Source organism: Cydia strobilella, chromosome Z (genome assembly GCF_947568885.1).
Source record: "Cydia strobilella chromosome Z, ilCydStro3.1, whole genome shotgun sequence".
Lineage (NCBI taxonomy): Eukaryota > Metazoa > Arthropoda > Insecta > Lepidoptera > Tortricidae > Cydia > Cydia strobilella.
The window spans coordinates 47,981,254-48,007,622 of NC_086068.1; the positions used below are offsets into that span (position 1 = coordinate 47,981,254).

General features: G+C 37.5%; 2 protein-coding genes across 3 annotated transcripts in view; one reads left to right on the forward strand and one right to left on the reverse strand.

The window, feature by feature from the left end:
- Window positions 1-26,369, reverse strand: part of LOC134754919 (large ribosomal subunit protein uL2) — a 134,728-nt gene that overhangs the window by 7,753 nt on the left and 100,606 nt on the right. The window contains exons 1-2 of one of the 2 annotated variants that reach the window (XM_063691393.1): window positions 12,875-12,986; window positions 12,572-12,721 (exon numbers count right to left, since the gene is read on the reverse strand). In XM_063691393.1, the coding sequence (XP_063547463.1) occupies window positions 12,572-12,709 (138 nt within the window). In that variant the 5' untranslated portion in view covers window positions 12,710-12,721; window positions 12,875-12,986. Of the gene's footprint in view, window positions 1-12,571; window positions 12,722-12,874; window positions 12,987-26,369 lie in introns of those variants that run through there. The other variant, XM_063691394.1, reaches the window with a different exon arrangement.
- The window catches only part of LOC134754846 (cryptochrome-1-like), a 49,254-nt gene continuing 44,155 nt past the window's right edge, over window positions 21,271-26,369 (forward strand). The window contains exon 1 of the mRNA XM_063691288.1: window positions 21,271-21,607. The gene's annotated coding sequence lies outside the window, so the exon portion shown is untranslated. The remainder of the gene's footprint in view (window positions 21,608-26,369) is intronic.

The window sequence follows — 26,369 nt, forward strand, 5'->3', positions numbered from 1 at the left end:
AACATATACTGAATACTTTTGGCAAAAAACGGCATCTTAAGTTTTTTTTCTTACTCGATTGATAGTTTTTACTTGATTTCTTAAAAAAAAAATATGGAACATGAATAGTTTAATACATGTATATATTACTGAATAAATATCAAGTATTAGAAAAAAAACCCGACACCGATACCTTTTATTCTTCACGAAATATTTAAGTTCAATTATGCACGCTCTTACAAATAAATTTATTTAAAAGAAATCTTCAACCGCAGTAAGTGCACTGATTTTAATATGAAATGTCCCAATTTAGTTTAATAAATAAAAATAAATAAATAAAACCTGAATAAAGTTTTCTCCTGGTGCTGAATTACAAAAAAAAATATAACAAAATAGAAATTATTTTTATTTAAAGTGACTACATTCGTAAACAAAAAACTTAAATGTCCTTTTCGGGTTCACCGGTAGATGTAGAACTGAAAAAGAAAAGTCGTTTTGAAGGACTCGTACCCAGGGACCGAACAACCCTTTCCGCGATAAAACCCTTTCAATGGGCGACACTTAAACACGGCTAACACATTGAAAGACTTTCCCTTTTGAACTGCAAGCCCATTCATACCCTTACCTTTGACTAACCCTTACCGAAAAGCTAACCAAAAATAAGGCTAGCTCTTAATAAGGGTTACCCTTATCTTTAAGCGCTTTTTATAAAGGTTTCCCTTTGCGTGAAAGAGACAGGATTAGTATATATCTACGGTAGTGTATGAAAAGGAAAGAAAGTACGTGCCTAGTCAAAGAACGCCGCCGTCGCCGCCGACGATCGCTCATATTCGAAGTAATGTGTGCTTTATGAACAAGGTAGACGACTTAAATTAGCACGCTTATATGCTAAAAGGGAAGCCCTTTATAAGGCTAACCCTTATAAGCAATATGCAAGGTGTTGGTGAGCGGATGATAAGGGTTTTGTAAGGGTATTTGGGCTACCGATTACTCAAATGTGGTAGCTTTATATAAGGGTTTTTAAAAGCAAAACAAAGGGTTTTGTCTGGCAAAGGGTATGGTGAGTTAAGCCTTATGCAATACCCTTATAAAACCCCGATAAGGGATAGCGGGCCGGTTCCTGCTCGTACCATTCCAATACTACAAAATCACCGATCATACATGAACTGGTTGCTGTAGATTACTGTTGAATTATTTTTGTGCCTGTAGATTACTGCTGAATTATTTTTGTGCCTAGCTGATTACCATTAAACCTATAATGTTGTGCCAAACCTATAATCAGTGGTCAGCAACTCAGCATGCAAAATAACCCTGGATTGAAAATTACATTAATTTTGATTTGTACAGCCACCTTTGCATGATTTACACTGGGCTGTGCATGGTAAGCTGACGCGACGACAGTCGACACCCACAACGCATAGTTTCGCAGCCAGATGGTCCAAGAGGCTTAATTGCGACCAAATCGCTGTAACTGCCGACAATTCTGCAGTGCAACTCTCTTTTTCCTTAGTCCATCCTTAAGAAGATGTACATGGTATGGAAACTTCTGGTTCCAGGGGAGCGTTTCCCCATATATGGCCCGCTTGGTAAGCTGCTCGAAGTGCATGTTTATAGAGAGCAGCTGATGTAGGTGGCAGGCTTGTCACAAGCTTGTTTTTTAAAATTGTAACTATAGCAAAGCAATAACATAAATCTAGGGTTACTCCACCAGCCACTGTAATCAGTTTGACATATACTCACAAATAAAAACACTTTGAACTTTGAACTCTGAACTTTGAACTTTATACTAAAATTAAAATATGTAGATACACACCTAACAACTGACAAAATCAAAAACTTAAAAGTTGACGTACTCCTATTTTCCCGTCTTTTTATAGTGGCCAGAGAAAGGCAGCTGGATCTGAACGAATTCTTCTAGTACGAAAACCAAATTTGTCCACCTTCGTTGTCAGTCAATGGAGGGCTTCGTTCAGGGAACAAATCTCTCGGCCAATTTCAAAGCAGATGATTTGGCCGAGAAATTGGAACCTGCCTACCCTGCCACCTACATCGTGCACTTCGAGCAGCTTACCAAGCGGGCTATATATGTGGGGAAACGCTCTGAAACCAGAAGTTTTCATACCATGTCCATCTTCTTGGGGATGGACTTAGTAAAAAGAGAGTTGGACTCCAGAAATGGTCGGCAGTTACAGCGATTTGGTCGCAATTAAGCCTCTTGGACCATTGTGGCTGTAAATCTGGCTGCGAAACTATGCGTTGTGGGTATCGTCGCGTCAGCTTACCATGCACAGCCCAGTGTAAATCATGCAAAGGTGGCTGTACAAATAATAAGTAAGTTAATGTAGTTCTCAATCCAGGGTTATTTTGCATGCTGACCACTGATTATAGGTCTGGCACAAAATTATAGGTTTAATGGTAATCAGCTAGGCACAAATATAATTCAACAGAAGCCCTTTGTGACCAGAGGGCTGGTCACTATTTCGCGCAGCGCATCAGCATAGCTATACAGCGCGGAAATGCGGCCAGCCTTCTGGGCACCCTACCACACGACCGAGACCTAGGTCAGATTTTTTATTTGTAAGTTTTTTAGTTTAGGTCATTATGTTTTTAGCTCACTTTATTGTTTTCATAGAAAATTAAAATTAAAATTCAACAGTAATCTACAGCAACCAGTTCATGTATGATCGGTGATTTTGTAGTATTGAAATGGTACGAGTGCTTTAAAACGACTTTTCTTTTTCAGTTCTACATCTACCGAAGAGGACATTTAAGTTTTTTGTTTACAAATGTAGTCACTTTAAATAAAAATAATTTCTATTTTGTTATATTTTTTTGTAATTCAGCACCAGGAAAAAACTTTATTTAATTTTTATTTATTTATTTTTTATTTATTAAAATAAATTGGGTGATTTCTTTTCATATGACACATTTCATATTAAAATCAGTGCACTTACTGCGGTTGAAGATTTCTTTTAAATAAATTTATTTGTAAGAGCGTGCATAATTGAACTTAAATATTTCGTGAAGAATAAAAGGTATCGGTGTCGGGTTTTTTTTTATAATACTTGTTATTCATTCAGTAATATATACATGTATTAAACTATTCATGTTCCATAATTTTTTTTTTTAAGAAATCAAGTAAAAACTATCAATCGAGTAAGAAAAAAAACTTATGATGCCGTTTTTTGCCAAAAGTATTCTGTGTATGTTTTTTGAGTATTTTTTTATAAGTAATGTATATAATGAGCTTTTATTTTAGATATTAAACATTGAAATCGGTCAAATAGTTTAGCTTGTAGAATTTTTTGAAATATATTTTGAAGAAATTTACACTTACATTCAAACTTTCATATTTCGTGAAGTATGAGAGGTATCGGTGTCAAGTTTTTTGTATAATACTTGTTGTTTATTCATTAATATGCACATGTATTAAACTATTCATGTTCCATACATTTTTTTTGAGAAATCAAGTAGCAACTATCAATCGAGTAAAAAAAAAACTTAAGATGCCGTTTCTTGTCAAAAGTATTCAGTATATATTTTTTGAGTATTTTTTAAAAAGTAACGTATATAATAAGCTTTCATTTAAGATATTAAACATTTAAATCGGTTCATTTGTTTAGCTTGTAGAATTTTTTGAAATATTTTTTAAAGAAGTGGCGCCATCTCTGTTCCTAAGGGGTGAAACTTGCGCTGCTGCGGGTCAAATCACTCAGTTTGGTCCCTTCTATCACTGTGCAAAGCGGCTTGCTTTTATCATGAAGTGCAGCATCCGGGCAAAAAATGGCCATAACAAGTATGACTATTATAGCTGCGTCCTTAACGTATGTACGGTGACCACCTTGCACACTATCGATACGTGCGCCGCACCGCACCAAGGCCGCGGTGAGGTGTGGTAGTCTCTAACGGCTTTTACGATAGTCTTGTTAAATACGGCTATAATATTTCTTTCTCGCTCTAACTTATAGCTGCGTCCTTAACGTACGTACGGTGACCACTAGAGATGGGTAGGGGTGAGTAAATACTGAGTATTTACTCGGTATTTACTCAAATCATACAGTAAATACTCGTATTTACTCATTTTGGTGAGTAAAAACGATTATTAACAAAATTTCAATATTTTGGTGAGATTTAAGTACTAAATTGGTTTTTATTTAATTGTGTTAACGTGTATTAATGATATTTATGTTATAAGAAGCTTATTACGCTTAGTTTTTGGCAAAATGGTGATTATCAGTGAGAGGTAATTTGGAATTTAGCGGATATAGACGTGATAAAGTATAGTTAACAATTTTGTTTTAAATAAGAAGGTACTTAATTACTTTCAAAGTTACTTAATTACTTACGTTCTAGATAAGTGCATGTTGCAAGCTGATTCACATATTATACAGTTTTTAACCAGTTGTTTATTAAAATAAAACTGCGACGAAAATACTTTACAATATTATAGCTCTTACCAGATAGCGCGGCGATAGTATGTATAGTAGTTCTTACGGCTAACTCTTTGTCTATTGTAAGTAAAACCGCACGTGCTACTGCAAAAAAGGTTCGGTCATTGGCATATAATTCTAATAGGGTATTTGACTACTAGTTTCTTTTTTCGAACTGTCAAAACGATTTTGCTACTATGGAATTTATATGAAACACTAGCATGTGACGTCACAATCAAATTACCTACTCTTTATAGTTTTATACGGGCTTTAAAATAGAAATTGTGTCTAAAAATAACTGCTGTCTACGTTTCTCTATTAATCTTCTGGTGCTTTATTTCATGCATGGTGTAAAATAATTAATTTTTCAACACACTTGCTCAAAACGACGTTTTTATTCCACCGATTTTTGGCTCATAATCCTAGATATTAAACACGCGTGCTCTTTCAGTGTATTATTCCACTCGTGCTTTTTCATTATATTATCCGACTGAGTTAAGAAGGTAACTGATTGCTAATAATATGCATGGAAAGGGAGCCTTCTTTAATTGGTCAGACTGGCGGGCACCGGCGCGCCCGACCGCCTGCGCGGTGCGCGGCCCGCGGCCGGCCCGCCCGCCGCGCCGCCCGCGGCCGGGACGAGGGGCGGCCGGCAGTATGACAGATGCAACACACAATACTAACTGTTTTAACTATTAAAATTTGATTAATACGAGTTTCTTTTTTTTCTCGCAAGTGTGTTGAAAAACGTCGTATGAAACGCGTGTGCATTGGTCATTACACACATCGGCTTTCTTATTGCGCGCTTGCTTACAGCTCGCTCGCACAATATCGCCTCGTGTGTAATGACCAACTTAGCACACTTGTATCATAATGTACTATTAAATACAGTCAAATACGCTATTGGATTATCAATATTCGGGAATCTAAAATATTAAACACGAACTTTCATTGGGCATATAATAATATAATTTGGCTGTGTATTAATATTTTAGCGCCAATAATTTATATGAGCCTCAAATATATAGCCGTTTTCTTTTTAAAATGTGGTCTCCTCCTCCTTGCATCGGTTTCCTCATCACTGACTTCACTGAGGGTCGTGGTCACTTCTAGGTAACTTCTAGCTTCTCTTGGACAATTTGCCGCCACGTCTTTCTGTCTGTCGCCGAGTGTAGGGCACCGTGGAGCGTTACATCAAGGGCTGAGCGAATTTGGTCTGTCCACCGCATTGGGCTCCTGCGTCTCGGCTTATCGCATTCGATTTTACCAGTGATTACCAGCTTTTCCAGGTTATCACTGTCTTTCCTGGCAATGTGGCCAAAATTCATAAAAATACAACTCATATTGATTAATTTAAGGCTCCGTTTTTGTTGCCAATTTATTAATTTTAGTATAGGTACAAAATGGCCAAAATGGTTACTGAGTGGGACCCACGGAACACCATAGACGGTGCAGGCCGGGGTTTAGGCAGACCGTAAAGGAGATGGCGGGACGACTTGGACGCATTCTACCCCAAATGGTGGGAAAATGCCGATGACAGGGTCGAATGGAAAATACGAGGGGAGGCTTTGCCCAGCAGTGGGACACCAAAGTAGGCTAATAAAAAAAAGCATTTCTATTTTTTTAAACTACCCAAATTCGATTAATTAGTTGACCGGTTAAATACGTGCCAATTACAATTAATTACGTTCCACGTTTAGGGGGAAGGAGGAGGTCTAGAAAATGTAACATGTTGTGACACGGCGGAGAGGAATTGCAAACTTTGTGACGTCACTTTAACTTTACTTGTAGTCGAAAATTGTTTTGATTGTTTGTATTCGCGATACAACTAAATAAGCTAGTTTTTGAAACGATATATCGTATCGGTTTCGTGCCATAAAATTTCTAATATTCCTATTATTTAAAATATTTTTATTAAAATAACTATATTTCATTAAATTTGCTAATTTCGTTGGAAACAAAATTGTCAAATATGTGAAGTCACACGAGGGGGAACGGGATTGCCAAATGTGAAATCACTAAATTCGTGTGATGTAATTTATGGATGACCCCCTAGGCCAACGCTCAAAAACCAGTGTAAGTGCGCTCTCCGATATATATACATTTTATATCGGATAATGCGCCTTTGTTACGCATCTCGTTGACATATTTTAGACTGGCTCTGTAGCGTTCGACTCACCGAAACTCAGTAACCGTAGAGGGACCCCACACAGCCTCGCAATTATTCCGTAGTTCATTTTGAATCTTATTGCAAGTTCCATAGAAATTGTAATTCAATAACCGGTTAAATTATACCGGTGATATGAAATTAACAGAACCGTTTTTTATTGAGTGAGTAGCACGTGCGGTTTTACTTACAATAGACAATTTAGCTGCAAGGGCCAGCTTGAAAATTAACGACTATATATTTTTTATTTATTATTAACAATATAGGCCTTTGCCCAGCAGTGGGACACCAAAATAGGCTAATATAAAATAAAAAAAAAACAATATATTTACCCGGCATTACAGACAAGCCAATACACCGAGAAATTAAACATTGCAGATTACACAGTATACAAACACATGAAATATATATAAGAGACAATTAATGTAAGTGACATTAAACATAAGTGCTGGACAGCCTGTCATCCATCAACACGCAGAACTTTAAACATTCACGGCACACAGTCGCCCATCTCCAAGCAAACAAGTCACATTCAGGTGCCGATGTCAGGAGCGCATTGAGGAGCGTCAGCGCACGATAGAGCGGCGAATTCCTATGCGACACCGTGCGCGCCGCCGGCACTGTCAGCAGTGGACGCGCTCGCGGTCTCAAAGTGATTTTTGGCAAGTCCGGGACATACAGCCGTAAAACTCGAGCCACAAGTTCCGGGCAGTCGGACTCGCCGCGCAGTATGTGACAAGCGGTGGTCAGCAGTTTATTGTTGCGCCTTACCTCTAGGGAATTATATCCGAGGCATCCGAGTAAATATTTCGTTGGATACATAAATGGATAATAACCAAATCTTTTTTTAAATAGGAATCTTAGGAATGCCTTTTGGATCTTCTCCAGAAGTAAGGCGTAAGTGGACTCGTACGGGTGCCAGATGATAGACGAGATATAGTATAGCCGTATAGTATACGCGGTCAACGTTAGCGATTCTTTTTTAGCAGGTAGTAGCACGTGCGATTTTACTTACAATAGACAAAGACTTAACCGAAAGGGCCAGCCTGAAAACTAACGACTATAATTAAATCATATTTTAACCACACTAAATACATAGTTACGGTATACGGCAAATACGGGTATTTTAGGTAAATATTTGGTGGGTTTTTACTAACTACCCATCTAGTTGCGGTCAACTGCTGCTTAGAAAGCGTCGTTTCACGCTGGGTTCCACTCTCCCATTAAAATAAGTGACTGAGGACTGGAATAGAATCCACAGGTCCGCCTTTTAGAATCCTGAATCCCCGTACACGCCAAATTACGTGTTTACGCGGCACTTACGTCCTTTTATGAAGAGTTTTTTAATGAAAACTCAAAAATGACCCGACCGATTATGTTTAAAGTATTTTTTTCTCAAAGTGTTTTCTAGGGTCTATTTTCCCGATATGTTTTCATATTTTATTAAACTTTGTTCCAAAAGTTATAGAGGGATGAACATTATTTTGGCCTTTGGAAACGGTTTTTTCCCAAAAGTATTAAATTTATCGAAACAAGTGCATAATAACATTGAAGTTATTTTTAAAGGCCAATTTAATGATGTGCCTTACGTTGGTGGTTTCAGATTTTTTTATTGTGACACTTAGTTACATGCAGAGATGGGCAAAATGTAATCGACTAACGATTAACGATTAAGATTACAAGAATTAATTGCGACTGACGATTGAAAACGACGATTGATCAATCTTAGTTGTATAGAGTGCAACTAATTTAGTTGCAACTAAATTAGTTGCCGATTGATTTCGGACAACTAAATTTTGTAATCGACTAATTAGTTAGACTAGTTTCTCGCGACTAATGTTAGAAGCAAATTGAATAGAATATCTCGGTATGGCTATGTTGACAGACTGATTAGGACATCTTAACGGATGTTTAAAAATAAAATAGTCATGTATTACTTACGATATTTTGACGTTTCTAAGGAGTGAGATCTGTTCTCACTATTATTTTGCTACTAAAGTAAGTAAGTTTAATGACCACACGTTGAAAACAAAATAGACCGCGTAGATAATAAACAACATGCAGATGTGTCATTAAATAGAACGTGTTATTTTTAGAAGATGCGTCGGCACATGCCCCAAAATGCAACAAACAACTTCCAGTTCCAGGTAAGTAGGATTATCCCATTGTTTTGTCACCGCGTGACACTAAAAAGAGTTTTACTATTGTCAGAGACAGCAAAATATTGATAGTTTCTATGTCTAAGATTTACTCAGTATCGTATAATTCAAAGTATTAATAATGCACCTACCTACTTTATTGTTTGCGATTTGTAAACAATGCAGTTTTTCGCTATTTGTCGTTATTACCAATATATCGTTATAGTAGTAGTAGTAGTAGTAAATCACTTTATTGTACAAAACAAAAATTGATAACATGAAATTCATATAAATTTAGGTACAAAGGCGAGCTTATCCCTATAAGGATAATAATATTATGGCATTATTTGCATTGTCATTCAAGCATTTCAAATTAAACGTGTATACATAGTTTTAGCTCAATCGGATGAAGATATCTGCTTCAAAATAAGTCGCAAAATTCTACCCAAACTAACATAGTTACAACATACGAGTACCTCCGTATGTTACATACATACGTACTTATAGTTACATATTGCAAGATAAAAAATGCAAAAACGGGCGACTACGTAGTTTTAATATAGATTTAATCGTGAAATTTAGTCGATTGAAACTAAAACTAATTTAGTTGTTAGTCGAACATTCTCACAACTAATTTAATCGCAACTAAATTAATCGCGATTAAAAAATGACGTTTGATATTTTTAATCGATTGATTAGTTAACTAAAAGATTAATCGATTAATGCCCATCTCTGGTTACATGTATGGAACGCCCCTCTTAAAATATATTTTTACTAATTGGACTACTAAATCCAGTACAAAATACACCTTTATTTCAGATTTATATACCCTGTCAGCAGTGTCAGCACTCTAAATAGTTTATACCCACCAAATTGGGTATAAACGAGTAAATACGGGTATATTGAGTAAATACTGAGTATTTACTCGGTATTTACTCACTACCCATCTCTAGTGACCACCTTACGCACTATTTCTTTCTCGCTCTTACTTATAGGTGCATCGCACAATGACCTTGGTGCGGTGCGGTAATGTGTTAGGCGCTTAAGGTGGGCCGCCGTATGCTGAGAGCGAGAAAGAGATATTTTGACGGTACCAAGGTCGCAGTCCAGTCGTTGTACAGACTTTCAAAAAAGGAAATAAAAAAATACTAAATTAGGTCCAAGGGCCTGACACTCTTTGATAGAGAAAGATCGTCTTATTGCGATTCCTATAAGAGGAAAGAGAAAATAGTGCCATGCTTTGTCTTTATCACCGACCGGGCATTTTGTCATGGTCGGGTTATGGCATCATAGCAAGGAGGCGATGGCGAAATACCGAAATTTATAAGAGTGAAAGAGAAAAAGGTTATGCTGCCATACACGAAACTGTTAATACATGAATATGTCTTTCTCTTACCCCTGGTCACTCGGTTTCATGTCTATAACTACGTGTATATACTATGTCTATTATTAGGTCAGAGGGTCTACCGCAAAAACCGAAATTCGCAAATTGCGGGGATCTTTCTCTTTTACTCCAATGAAGGCGTAATTAGAGTGACAGAGAAAGATGCCCGCAATTTGAACTTCGATTTTCGTTGTTATAGCCCAGACACGGAATGTCACGGAATGTTTGTAAACTTCAGTCTCATGAACTCGCACACCGAGGGTTCCGTACTTTTTAGTATTTGTTGTTATAGCGGCAACAGAAATACATCATCTGCGAAAATTTCATTTGACTAGCTATCACGGTTCATGAGATACAGCCCGGTGACAGACAGACGGACAGTCGGACAGACGGATAGACAGACAGCGGAGTCTTAGTAATAGGGTCCCGTATTTACCCTTTGGGTACGGAACCCTAAAAAGCACGAGTGTTATAATATCTAGGATTATGAGCCAAAAATCGGTGGAATAAAAACGTCGTTTTGAGCAAGTGTGTTGAAAATATCAAATTATACATTAGCCCTATGAAATTTTATGCATGAGAGCCAAATGGCAAGACAAGAAAACAACGCGCAGAAACCCAGCGAAGGCCGAAGGCCGAGCTGCGGGAATGAAGTGCTCGCATGCGGATCTTTTCTTTCTACCAAAAGTATAACTTCATTACTTTTTCCCTTTGGTAAACAAAACTACTGCACCAACAACAGCACCAACAACTACTACACATCAACAACAGCACATGAATGCCTGAATGAATGAACATTTTATGAATATTTTTACATGTAATGTTTTGATAGGATACTTTATGTACCCATTTTTAATGCTCTTGAGTTTTTTAGGATTCCGTACCTCAAAAGGAAAAAACGGAACCCTTATAGGATCACTCGTGTGTCTTTCTGTTTGTCTGTCCGTCTGTCACAGCCTATTTTCTCCAAAACTACTAGACCAATTAAGTTGAAATTTGGTACACATATGTAAGTTTGTGACCCAAAGATGGACATTTAACGTAAACAAATTAATTTTAAAAACGGGGGCCACTTTTGGGGGGTAAATGAGAAAATTAAAAAACAAAGTTTGTCAAAGTATATCGTTTTACATATCAAATTAAAGAGCTCATTGTGAGAATCTCAAATATATTTTTTATATAATTAAAAAAAAAAACAGTGTAGAAGTTATCAAGAAAATAGGCAAAAAATGACCATTCCCCCCCCCCCCCCCCACCCCCTTTATCTCCGAAACTACTGGGCCAAAATTTTTGAAAAAAATACACAAAATTGATCTTTACCTATAGATCACCGGAAAACCTATAAGAAATGTGCAGTCAAGCGTAAGTCGGACTTAATTACTTAGTTTTTGATCCGACTCCTACGGGTTTTTTAAAGACAACACATAAAAAATACATTGTTTAAATTGTGTAATGTACGGAACCCTTGGAACGCGAGTCCGACTCGCACATGGCCAGTTTTTTTATATTTTACTAAGCGTTCAGTCTTAGGCTGCCTGTCCACAAGAGCGGAGCGAGGTGGCGGAGCGATGAGTGAGGAAAAATCCACCGATTGAATGGTGTTATATATTGACATGTGGGTACATAAGAAGATCTGCGGGTACCCCCAGTTCGGTTCTAGATAGCAAGCCAGCACACGTATGTAACATATGGCATAAAATCTCTGCTCTGTAATTTTAATGAAATTCTATTGCTGGATTTTTTCCCCGCTTACCGCTCCGCTCCAGTGGACAGGCAACCTAACTTTTAGAATCATACTCTAGCGGCGTTTAAAACGCCGCAACTGGTCTATAGTTATATATATGACACAAAAGAAAATGTAAGATTTACATCTTAACAAAGTATTCATAATATTGTCTTCGGTTAAAGTATTCATAAGCGAAATCAGAATTCACTTTAATATTTTTATAACCTAGGGGTCAAAATATAGCCAGCAGTACAGGTCTAATATGTTTTTTAATTGCAGCACATTTAAAAAGAATATTAAATAATTTTAAATGAAGCATGGCAAACAAAGCATGGATACTTAAGGGTTCTTGGGTGATACCTTAAAACAGTTTCATTTGGGCCTTAATATCCTTAGAGAACAATATAAAACAAAATTTGTAGTGATTGGGTCTCGTATAACAAATCTCATTTAATTAATACCTGTAATTATACAAAAATCACTTTTTAACGAGGACAACTATAATGAATTGAGACAAAACTTCTAAACTACTGTTGATTTGAGAGGTTAGAGGGCCATACATGAGGTTTGATCAGTTTAGTGAGGTTATGTCCTGCAGTTATCATGACTTTTGTGCGAAATCGAAGCCATCGTACACGTAAATGTTACACGAGTTAAGCATGCAGTATCGGTAGAAGGCTCAGGTGGCTAAAAACACATTTTATATGCCGCTGACGTATGACAACAGTAGTTTAACAACATTCTTACCTTTACTACTCCCTTAATGTAGCCATGTCGTTCAGCGTAATCCAAGGAACGGAGTTTAGGTGCTCCTTTCCTCTTCTTGGTGTGAGAGACGAAGACCGAACCGGCACCTTTACGCTGGGCACGAATCACACGACCCATGATTAACGTCGCCTAAAACGTAAATTTAACTTTTAACAAAGAAAATAAGGACACAAAGCAACAGACACGATTTAAAACATTGATAATATGCTGTTTCCGAGAAAAAAAGGATTAAATTCGATTTGATATTTAAAGATTATTTTACAAGAACTTCGGACAACATACCTCAGTTCGAGGGTCGGTTTTGAAAGAAAAAGAAAGCTACAGACTAATAACAAAATGGCCGTGCACAGATAAGGTAAAGTACCAGAAGAATATAGTTTGTCAAAGGTCTGTCTCATTTCAAACAGACAGAGAGAATCATACTATCTTTGTCTTACACTAGTACTAACACCGAAAAGAACAGGATGATTAGTCTTTTTGGTCTTATTTACTGACGATTTGGTTTGACCAACTATATATAAATGTGTTATTTCTTATGTTGGCTATTTTGTTATACTGCGTAATTTTTACGTACGGTAATAATAAATCTCGTATAATTTTATAAAAAAAAATTAAACCAGCTTTGCGGTGGACTTGGCCTTGCTGGTTAGAAAACTGCGCAGTCCAATGCCAGAATGATATTATACTACTCTTTGCCAGAATGCCACACGCTACGTTTTACCTGTGCCAAGGGCCTGACACTCTTTGATAGAGAAAGATAGTCTTATTGCGATTCCTATAAGAGGAAAGAGAAAATAGTGCCATGCTTTGTCCTTATCACCGACCGGGTTTTTTTTCATGGTCGGGTTTCGGGTTATGGCAGCATAGGTAGGAGGCGATGGCGAAATACCGAAATTTATAAGAGTGAAGGAGAAAAAATCTTGCAATAGGATTATGCTGTCATCATACTGCCATACATAAAACTGTCAATCATATTGTCAAGAGTGCTAGCAAACAACGTGGTTTTCTTTTTCATGTGTAACAGTGTTTTTAAGTACACTTAACATGGCGGGGTGTTCAGTGGTTGCCTGCAAAAGCAATAGTTTGCGAAAAGAAGCGGATGTAACATTTCATGCGTAAGTACAAGTTTTTCGTATTTTGATCATTTATTTCTATTGGGTAATACAGCTATTGTGTTCTGGGGGGATAGCTGGGAAGATGTAAGGAGATTCGCCGAGTATGGACTAGCAAAAATTGCTCACTGGCTATAAAATAATCTATTAACATTAAATATAGCAAAAACGAACTTCATATGCTTCACTAAATACAAAAGAACGCAGCCCAAGTCTACCCTCACTTTGAAAATACATACCTGTAACGACCTACATGTAAATTGTACATTCTCAGAAATCCACAAAGTTGAGCACACAAAATATCTAGGCGTTATGATAGATCAGAGACTTACCTGGCATGTACATATTGAACTAATCATGTTGCGCACTCGAAAGATGATTTGGATCTTTAAAAATCTTCGACACGTAGCAACAAAAAAGCTACTTAACCAGATTTATATTTCTCTCGCTCAGTCGGTTCTTGCTTACTGTATTCCAATTTGGGGCGGTGCCACAATAAACTAAGTTTTTGGAGTTAGAAAGAGCTCAAAGAGCGTTAATCAAGGTAATGTACTTTAAGCCCTATATGTTCCCTACCAGTGAGCTCTACCAAATTTCGGACCTGCTCTCAGTTAGAAAGTTATATGTAATTAATGCAGTTTTACGAAAGGATAAAGAAACCATATACAAACCTGAAACAGACGATAATAAATCTAAAAGAAGAAAACCCGACGTAATATCCGCTCCTGTACCTCCATAAATCCGTATTCGCAAAGAGGCAGTACGTAGCTCAGTCGGTAAAATTGTATAATTATATAAATAAGTTGTTAAATATTTACCCCGCAAGCTGTAAAGAATGTTTAAGTAAACTAAATACATGGATTAACACTAAAAGCTATAATGATGTTGAAAATATATTAGTTGGAGTCGTCTAATGTTAATTGTATACTGTATACTACATATCTTAGAAAAATATTATAATATTCCTGCAGCTAATGCATGGGTCTTCAGATTCATTTTTACGCATCCAGAACCTATACACACGCACACAGAAATTTTACCTAAGTTTAATGAACACACACACACACACACATTGCGAGAACTGAAAAAACCACAAAACAGCTGTGATTTTTTGGTTAGCTCTCCTTTTGGTGTGGTTCGGCGATCCTAAGAATACTATCTATCATAGGGCTGCAGAGAGGGTGTTCCACATTCAGCACAGCTTATACATGGCTGAAAGTTCACTTTAGACACTTCTGGTAAGTATAGTTATAATATGTTTTGAATAAATAAATTACCTGTTTTGTTAAATTATCCTTTTATTCCAACAATCACCTAATCTCATATCAACTCCCTGACCCACATTATTTTATTTTTTGTCGAAAACTTCATATACAAGTTGAAATTGTAGGGACCAGCCATACTCTGCGCAGCGACTTTATAGGTCACACTAAACAACTTTTATTATAGGTAAAGAAATTGGCTGTCCCATACAAATCGGTGACATCACATCAGCTGGAATGTATGAAACAGCGAATTTTTTCTTCGCGATTTCGGCATTGGTATAAATTCATTCACTGCATAGAGTATGGCTAGTCCTTAAAATACTGGTAACTACTGAAAAAAAGTACTTACCACTGGTAAAAGGTGGGAAACAAATTACCAGTAGTTACAAGTGTTACCACTGATAACTTGGTGGTAACTAGTGGGAATAACCAAAAGTGACCGGTTGCGACTACATTCGCGATTTCGCTTGCTATAGGTACTAATAAGTTAGTGAGTCAAAATAGCGACTCGCTCATTACGTAATTTGAGTACTTGTTTGCAACGTTTTCCAGTCGCAAAAATTTTGTTGCGACCATGGTAACCCCATATTATGACGTCACAATATGTCTTTCTCTTACCCCTGGTCTATGGATGGTATAGAAAGGATGCCAATCTCTTATGGCAGAATTGTTGCAAAAGTAACCGCTTTCAGCTTTAAATAATAGTTCCTAATCTCTCCGGTGGCGCTAGTTATGCTCTGGGACATGAGTATAACATGAACCATATAAGGCAACAAATAACCCGACCAAATTACGTAGGTTGTTTTTGGTAGTATTTCGGTGTATGGTGGCGCCGCCTAATTACTGTTTTTTGATGGACACTTTTCATACATAGAGATTTGGCTTCTTTATATAGTCTCCAAGCCCTGGTCGCTCAGTTTCATGTCTAGTTGTATATACTATGTCTATGACCTGTGCAGATGGCAAAACTGCGCAGGCATACCTTAGTGTGTATGGCCAGCTTTATTACAAACTAGACGCGTTGCGGCTTCGCACGCGAGTGTGGAGGACCCTTATCGTGTGAAGGGGATTATAGGTGTTATGTTTAGCGACTCTTCATTGAGCTGCGATTTCCATGCTACAAGCCGGGCCTCTTGTGGCTCTTAGTACTCGAGGGCTGGACCAAATAAATCATAAAAACAAGGAACACCATTGACAGCGCTGTCAAGTGTTGCAAGTATGTATTTATAATAATGTAGCTTTTATTTTATAAAACGGGGCTCCGAAGTCACGTTGCAAGCGGCGTGGACGACTCGATTGAATTCAAAGTAGTCGAAGTAGTCCCTAGAAAGTTATACCTAATTTATTTCTTTACTAAACTGAATAACATTTGATGTCAGTAAGAAGTAATAATTAAATTAAAATGGCGAATTTGTCGTAAACAACTAAAGAAAATTATTTCCTTTTTTCATTACTCTTTCCAGATTTTTCTGGAATGGTCTTCTGACGTTTATTTTTATCCAATCTGCTTTTTATCGATTTCCCATACAAACTTTCACCCCCCTTTTCACCCCCTTAAAGGATAATTTCTGGGATAAAAACTACCTACCTTATGTCCTTCCCCAGAACTCAAACTACCTATCTCTATACCAAATTTCAACTAAATCGGTTCAGCGGTTTAAGCGTGAAGAGGTAACAGACAGACACACTTTCGCATTTATAATATTAGTATGGATGTATAAATTATATGTATATATAATACTAGCTTTTGCCCGCGACTTCGTCTGCGTGGACTTAGTAACTGCAGCTAGAGTAAGAATAGCGCCTGGAAAAATTCTCATAGCAATCTAAATTTAAGCATATTATGCACACAAATTAGCAGGCACTTCGTTAATTATCTCAATTCCACCCCGCTTTTTACTTTCTTAAGGGATGATTTTCGGGATAAAAACTATCCTATGTCCTTCTCAGGGACTCAACCTATCTCTGTATTTAATGATGACAACATAAATTATCTTATAAAATAGAGACGATTCAGAATGTAAACATGATGTAAACAAGCAAGATGGCGATCCACATTCCACAGATAAGACACAGATGACACGCGATTTTGGAATTATTCGAACACAGTGTTGCTAACCCGCGATTTTTCAAATTTGCCGCCTTTTTCTACTGACAAGATTTGCTTGACCCACTTATATATAAAACATAAAAACAAGCAACACCATTGACAGCGCTGTCAAGTGTTGCAAGTATGTATTTATAATAATGTAGCTTTTATTTTATGGAACTGGGCTCCGAAGTCACGTTGCAAGCGGCGTGGACGATCCGATTGAATTCAAAGTAGTCAAAGAGTTATAACGGGTTATATATAATACGTTATTTATTTCTCGAAAATTTTAATTATTTACTAAACTGAAGAACATTTGATGTCTGTAAGAAGTAACGATTAAACTAAAATGGAGAAGTCGTAATCAACTAAAAAAAATTATTTCCTTTTTTCATTACTTTCCAGATTTTTCTGGAATGGTCTGCTGACGTTTATTATACATAGAATGATGTTTAGGTATTTTATATTTTTATTAATTCATTATATTCATTAATAAATATCTGGGTGACGAACAAAACCAGGGAAGTCTAGGTAGATCGGTTGTTTTATCTTTTATAGTAAAACTAGCTTTTGCCCGCGACTTCGTCTGCGTGGAGTTAGTAATTTGGGTAGCTTATTTTTTATCCAATCAGCTTTTTATCGATTTCCCATACAAACATCCACCCCACCTTAAAGGATGATTTCTGGGATAAAAATTACCCTATGTCCTTCCCCGGAACTCAAACTATCTCTATACCAAATTTCAACTAAATCGGTTCAGCGGTTTAAACGTGAAGAGGTAACAGACAGACAGACACACTTTCGCATTTATAATACTAGCTTTTGCCCGCGACTTCGTCTGCGTGGACTTAGTAACAGCAGTTAAAGTAAGTATAGCGCCTGGAAAAATTCTCATAGCAATCTAAATTTGAGCACATTATGCACACAAATTAGCAGGCACTTCGTTAATTATCTCAATTCCACCCCGCTTTTTACTTTCTTAAGGGATGAGTTTCGGGATAAAAACTATCCTATGTCCTTCTCAGGGACTCAACCTATCTCCATGCCAAATTTCATCTAAATCGGTTCAGCGGTTTAAGCGTGAAGAGGGAACACACAGACAGACAGACAGACAGACTTTCGCATTTATAATATTAGTATATAATAGTATGGATTGATAGCAAAATGTGAATAGCAGGAAACTTTTAGCATAAGTCGATGCATTCACCACGCGCAAAGTTAACTTAGCTCTGCAATCGTTCGTTGAGCTACCGTATGGTCATATTCCAGTTTTAAAATTAAAAAATACGAGTTTCTACACTAGATTTACATTCGCGGCTAGTGGCCCCGCTCGCGGCTCGTCTCGTGTCTCGTCTGGAGCTCGTAAGCTCGTCTAGCTAATGTTTACACTCTCGCCTCGTGGCTCGGCTCGTGGCTCGTCTCGTGTCTCGGCCACAACTGGTAAGCTCGTCGAGCTAATCAATTTAAAACACAAACAGCAAACGCGCGTCCCGCGGGAGCCCATCGCGAACCCCTTTGACTCGTTCCCAAAAAACCGCTCCTCCACGCGAGCCAGGCGAGCGCGAACCGAGCCGCGAGACGAGCGACGAGCCCACCGTTTACACTCGCGTCTTGTGGCGCGGCTCGCGGCTCGGCACGTGGCTAGCACGCGAATGTAAACCGGACTTTATTGACCTGTAATAAGCGCCCTCTGTAGTTAATTCTGTATCCGCGCCATAAGTCCCCTCAACACTCGTGCGCGAATCGCGGTAGCAGTTCGATTCTGTGAGGATCGTAGTTCAAACCTAACCTAATCCACTTCTTTAGTATCATTTCCGGGTCTGGGTTCCGATCCGGGTCCTGGACCGGGTCCGGGTTTAAGTCCATGTCCAGATCCAGGTCCATGTCCGGGTCCAAGTTTGGGCCCAAGTTCGGTCCGAGTCCGCGTTCGAGTCGGGGTCCGGATTCGAGTCCGGGTTCAAGTTTGAGTCCGGGTCCGTAATGAAGAGAACAAATCGCCAAACGTGAACTGTATCGTTGAAGAGTTCCTTTCTGATCATCATCAACAGTTCTACAGTCTGGCAAAAAAGAGTAGAAATTAAAAAGTGGTAACACTGTAAGTGTCGTCCCGTTTTTCTTAGATTGATTTGAAAGGGACGACACTACAGTGTTGCCACTTTTTAATTTCTACTCTTTTTTGCCAGACTGTACTTCATCCACACTTCATCAAATGTCACTCTTTTAAATGCAAATGCTGGACTAGCTGATGAAAATACAAAAATCACTATAAGTATGCCTTTAACATTTTGAGGAGTTCCCTCGATTCCTCAGGGATTAGAACTGCGTTTTGACAAAAACGGGATCAATCTGTATTTATACCTAGTCGGCTCATAAGTTCTGTCATATACATAGTATCAAATAAAATCAAAAGTTTAAGTTTATTCCGTATAATTTGTACAGCGTTTGAAAGCTTATAAACTAGAGAATCTAAATGTATAACATTTATTCAAAATGTACGCCATAATTATCTACACAGGCTTGAAGTCTTCGTGGCCAGTCGTCAATGGATTCACGCACCACTTTCATGTCGATATTGGCCACTGCCGTAGCAAGAGATTTTTTCAGCGAGTCTAGATTTGCATGAGGTTTTGAGCACACCTTTTCCTCTAAATACTGCCATATTTTATAGTCTAAAGGATTAAGATCTGGGCTAGAGGAGGGCCAATCTTCATGCCGTATAAAGTCGATTTTATTGGAGGCGAGCCAGGCTTGTGTAGACTTTGCCTTATGGGCTGGAGCAGAGTCCTGCTGGAAAACCCAATGCTGGTTTAGAAACATCGTATGGGATAGTGGTTTCACAATATTAGTCAACACCGTGTCTTGGTACACTTTGGCACTAGTTTTTACTCCTTTCTCACAAAAATGCATACTAGTGACGCCCGCATAAGAAACTCCCAGCCAAACCATCACAGATGAAGGGTGATGACCTCTTTGAATACGGGGAATGCTATTAGACGCTTCTTTACTATTGCGAGCGTACACTCTATCATTTTGTTTATTACAGTTTTCTTCTATGTCAAAAAATTTCTCGTCCGAAAACAGTATACAACGGTGCTTATTTTTAGCGTACTTCTTCAATAAAGCTTTAGATCTTTTAAGCCTTAAAGCTTTAAGCCGACCATTGAGAAGATGGCCAGTTTTTCGTTTATGAGCACGAAGTCTCAGGTCTTGATTAAGCACTCTTTTCACCGTGTTTTTGCTCAAACCCATCTGGAGGGCCATAACTTTTTGTTTCCTAGCGGGATTTCTGGCAATGCGTGCCCTAATTGCTTGTACAACCGCTGGAGTCCTAGCTGTACGCGGACGACCGCTTCTTTTCTTGTCATTTAAACTAGAGACCTCACTGATCTTTCTATGGTACGATACACAAATCTTAGAGAGAATTTTAAATTTTCAAGTAGCTTAAAAATTTTAGTCGGCGAGTGACCACAACGATATAGTGCAATTATTGCGGTACGGCTATCTTTAAGCGTCCACTCCATGTTGAAGAAAACAGAAAATTGCAAAATTATACTACTCAAATATTTAATAAAGATTCGAAATTCAAATGCAGAACGGTTTTTGTTTTAGGAGTTCCAAATTTAAATTTTAAAGGCCAGTGACAGAACTTATGAGCCGACTAGGTATACTTACAATCAGCAAAAAATAATTTACATAATCGGTTCTGAAATGACGGAGATATGAAGTAACAAAAATTTAAAAAAACCGGCCAAGTGCGAGTCGGACTCGCGCACGAAGGGTTCCGTGCCATCACGAAAAAAAAAAACAGCAAAAAAATCACGTTTGTTGTATGGGAGCCCCATTTAAATATTTATATTATTCTGTTTTTAGTATTTGTTGTTATAGGGGCAACAGAAATACATCATCTGTGAAAATTTTAACTGTCTAGCTATCACGGTTCATGAGATACAGCCTGGTGACAGACGGACAGCGGAGTCTTAGTAATAGGGTCCCGTTTTCACCCTTTGGGTACGGAACCCTAAAAACCGAATTGATAACCTCCTTTTGAGATTTGGAAGTCAGTTAAAAAGGCGCGAAATTCAAATTTTCATTTAATTCAAATAGTTATTTAAATATATTGAATATATTGGTGTTAGCTCTTGACCTATAAATGTGACAGCCTAAACGAAATAATAGCCCTCGCCGCAGTCGACTCACTACGCGGTTGGATTACGCTGTGTTTGTTTAGTTGTTTACGCGGCTCCGCGCTTGACGTAACTAATTAATTTCTGGTGTTAGTCCCGTCGAGATTTCTAGAAACGTTTAAAATCATATTTTTTTCGGTTTACGTTGATAATACTACCTAGTATTACGATTCTTAGGTTTATTTTTGTACGTAATTCGCGAATTCAATTTAATAACGCTAGCGTTAAGTTTGTCTTCTGTGTATTTAGTTATCTGAACTCCAAAACACTAATGCATCCATGACCAAGAACCTAGTTTTATAGGAATTTGTGCACTGTTTTGCAGTTTTTTCTATGACCAGGGATAACTTCCGATACTAAATAGGGTAAGTAACAGTTTTAAGATTTTTTGTGTGTTAGATTATATGTGATTAACAAATACATGAACTTGAATTTCTACATATGCAACTTGATTTAAGTATTTCATTCTTGTTTGTTATATACAGTGTGTTGTATGAGTGTATGACTGAGGCAAAAGTGGTTTTATTCATCTTCCTCGCGTTTTCCCGGCATTTTGCCACGGCTTTGGGAGCCTGGGGTTCGCTTGACAACTGATCTCCAAAATTGACGTAGGCACTAGTTTTTACGAAAGCGATTGCCATCTGACCTTCCAACCTGGAGGGGAAACTAGGCTTTTTTTTGGATTAGTCCGGTTTCATATCATGGCAATTTGTGTTTAAAACAAATAAAGATTTTTGTATTATTTTTTTTTGTATTTTTGTAGTGATATCATATATAATTTATATTGGCAACACAGACTTTGTCAGGTGGATACAGATACAGATGCACATCAGCAACATGCTGTGTCCATAACTATGTCAATACCAACTATTTATCATTTACTATACATTCTATGTATGTATGTTTAACAAATTTGTATGTTTTGTTGATTCCATGGCAAAAAAGTAATCAGCCACATTATCGATCTTACCTTCTTTTACACGAATTTGGCTTCCCTAATGGCAAAACGAGATTTATTACTTGTGGAAACAGACAAATTGAAACCTACTTTTATTATTATAACCTAAACGCATCTTAAACCGCAAATTACTGATAGTTTAGTGAATATTAATGGGTATGTACTATACAGATGAGATAGAGCCGACGGGAGTGGGTGGCCTAGGGTCGGCGGGTGTCGCTATTTATATAAGTTGCTCACATCTTCAGATTCCAATTCATGCAACACCTCATCCCACTTTAAATAATGTCCCTGGAATCGAAGCTTTATGGATAAATGTAACTTATGGAACTTTTGAACTATTGATAGCTGGAATATATCGACCCTCGCATTATAATTATGAGGACTGAGATAAAGTATTTTTTTCGACGCAATTAAAGAAGCAGCTAATGGAAGCAAGACCTTATTTATTATGGGTGATTTCAACTTACCTGATATAAAATGGCCTTTGGCAAAATTTGATGGATACAACTTGCTGCATGAGAGATTTATTGACATGTTTTCAGATACCAGTTAACACCAGATTGTAACAGAAATAACAAGAAAAAGGAACGATCATGAATCCCTCCTTGACTTAATTATGTGTAATGAGGAGGACCTATGTACAAAGGTTGAATACTGCGCTAACATAGGTAAGAGTGATCACTTAGTATTACTAGCTACTATACAAATCCAGCTACAGGACAGAAAATGGAAAGTGAACAAACCGCCAAGGAGAGATTATTTAGCAGCCAACTATGAACAAAGGATGCAAACGATGTCGGCGGATAATAATCAAGTAAGTCATCTGAATGCGACTACCGCCTGGCGAGACTTTACGCAAAATGTAAATACAGTTGTGAGTTTGCATGTGCCACTAAGGCCTTCTAGAATTGCTAATAATAATAGAAAGCCATGGGTCGGGCCTGCAATATTAAAAATGATAAAAGAAAAAACTAAGTTGTGGGATGCGTATATACTCAATAAAACTAATGCGAACTATAGCCGATATTGTAAAATTAATAACGGTATAACCTCAGCTATGCGCCGTGCCAGGCATACTTATGAGAAAGGAGTCCTAGACCGGGGACCTAAGTCACTGTACAGTTATGTCCGAAAGCAACTTTCATCAAAAGTGACTGTCCCACCTTCGCTTAGAGATGACCTTACCCAGCAAATAACAAATGACTGCCATGAAGTAGCAAATATATTTGCAAAGCAATTTGAAAAGTCATATGTACGCGAGCTATTAAACGAACCAATCCCTGACGTTAATGTAGCCAGGGTTAATAACTCAAAAGAAAATGTTGAGTTCACACCGGATTTAGTCAGTAAGGCGATTTTGAGTTTCGACGAAAGCTCATCAATGGGACCTGATGGAATACCTGCAGTTCTGCTAAAAAAATGTATTAAGAGATAAGATAAGATAAGATAAGATATCTTTATTTCATTATAAAATACATTATAAATTTGCCTTCAATCAAACCTAAAACGCATAACTATAATGATCGTCAGAGATTATGTTCATAGGAATACAATTTTGTATTATTATTATTATAGTACAGTATATTACAATTTTTATTAAGATTATTTCTATACAGCGAAAAATTAAGTTTCGTCAAACACTACTAATATTATATATTGGTCAGCTCAACTACTGTGGTTACATAATATTTTATTGTTTAAAATAATATCAAATTCGGAATAATCATTGGTCATGTACTCTTTAACGCTGTACAATGTGCGAGACAACAGAAGTGTTTTCACTCGTAAACGGAATAAACTTTCGCTTTTTATATTTTTAATATTGTATGGTAACTTATTATAGAGTTCACATCTAGTGATGGGTCGTTACCAGTAACTTACTCAAAAGTGGGAATATTCCCGGTAATGCTACCAGTAACATTACCCAGATCGGTAACATTGAGTAACTTTGAAAAAATTATTAGAAATGTATATGCTTTTTTCGTGTTAAATACTTAAGAAAATAATAATGCTATTATTTACAGTCATAAAACAGTCAAGGAATCTCTGAGAGAGTAAATTCCCAATGTTACCGGTAACATTCCCAATATTACCAGGTATTTTTCCAAAGTTACTGGGAACATTACTATCTGGAAATAATGATTAAAAGTGAAGACTGGAAATAAGGTAAAAGAAAATATGTGTATAAATCAGTTTAATTATTAGAATAAACCAATCAACATCTAAATATATAAAAGAAGAAACTGACTGACTGACTGACTGACTGCCTGACTGACATATCAACACACAACCCAAACCGCTGGTTCTAGTGAATCACATCCCATAGGGTCAGGTAAGCGCTTACTCATCTTTAACCTATATCTAGTTGGTATAATATCCAGAGATCGTTTTGTTTGGCGCGGATTACACTGTGATCGTACCTTAAATTGTTTGATGTTTTTTCTTACATATAAGATTATTTCCATTATGTATACAGAGATTGAGCTTAAAATACTTAATTTTTTAAAGTGCTGTCTACATGGATCCCGATACTTAGCCCCCACTAGTATTCTTATAGCTTGCTTTTGTAACTTTAAAACTCGCTCATTTTCTATAGATTTTCCCCACAGTAGTATGCCATACGATATAATTGTGCCTTGCACCTCAGCTAGCCCATATAATGACATTATAATTTCGTGAGCACCGATTGCCCCTTGATTGGAAGAATGCCAACGTTACGCCTATATATAAAAAAGGAGACAAACTCATTGCGGGTAATTATCATCCCATAAGCCTCACATGTATTAAAAAATTATCACAGGCGCGATGAGGAACTTCATAGCAAGAGAGCACGTCATTATAGATGAACAACACGGATTCACCCCAAAGAGATCAACGGTAACAAACCTATTATGTTCTGTTGACAGATGGACTAGTAGCTGGAATGAAAAGCTTCCAGCGGATGTTATTTACCTGGACTACGAGAAAGCATTCGACCGCGTCCCGATAAACAGACTCCTTGTCAAGTTAGAGCATTTTGGAATTCGCGGAAATTTACTTAATTGGATAAAAGACTTCTTGACAGGGAAGAAGTTTCGTGTACGAGTTGGAGAGCACCTTTCGGATCCGCATGACGTCTACAGTCGAGTCCCGCAGGGTTCTGTACTTGGACCAATGCTGTTTGGGATTTTTCTGACGGATCTTAGGCACGTTGTAGAGTCAGATTTGTTTTTATTCGCTGACGACACAAAGATTATGGGAAACCCTCTTGTTAGCCATAACATCATACAGCAGGACTTAGACCGCATTTATCAATGGACCAAAGATTGGTTTATAACCCTCAAAGCAGACAAGTGCACTGTACTTCATATAGGAAAAAAAAAACCCTAAGCAGACATATAATATTGGCTCCAAAAATTTGCAAAGTGTTGCTTCCCAGCGAGATCTTGGTGTCGTTATAGCTGATAACTTAAAATGGGAGGAACACATTTTGGGTTTTACCAAAAAGGCTAACTCTGTTTTATATATGATTAAGAAAGCTTTCCGTTATATGGATAAGAATATTTTCATTAAGCTCTATAAAACATACGTAAGACCCTTATTGGAATATGCCTTCCAAATTTGGAATCCATATTTCCGAAAGGACATCAACCTTATTGAAAGAGTCCAAAGAAGAGCAACAAAATTGGTGCCATCTCTTCGCAACCGATCTTACGAAGATAGGTTAAAGGAATTGGGCCTGACAACCTTGGAGTAGCGAAGGCAACGTGGTGACTTAATAGAAACATACAAAATACTCACAGGACACTACAACGTACCCGGGTTAAGTGATATTTTCACTCGGAATATGAATGACAGACTGAGAGGACATTCTCTGAAGCTGGCACGGACGCAGAGTAGTAGCAACCCAAGACGACACTTCCTGTCTAACCGTGTAGTGAAAGTGTGGAACAGTTTGCCCGAATCAGTGCGCCTTCAGTGAACTCCTTTAAAAACAGACTCGACAAACATTTTACGAATGGACAAAACACAAGTGCAGGACATTGATATGCACGTATCAGCTATTTTAAGCTGCCTGTGCATTCGTATATAATAATAATAATAAATGATGGGTCATTTAAATATAAACTTAAAAGTTATTAGCGACCCGCCCTGGCTTCGCACGGGTAACATAAAACCTTTACAAA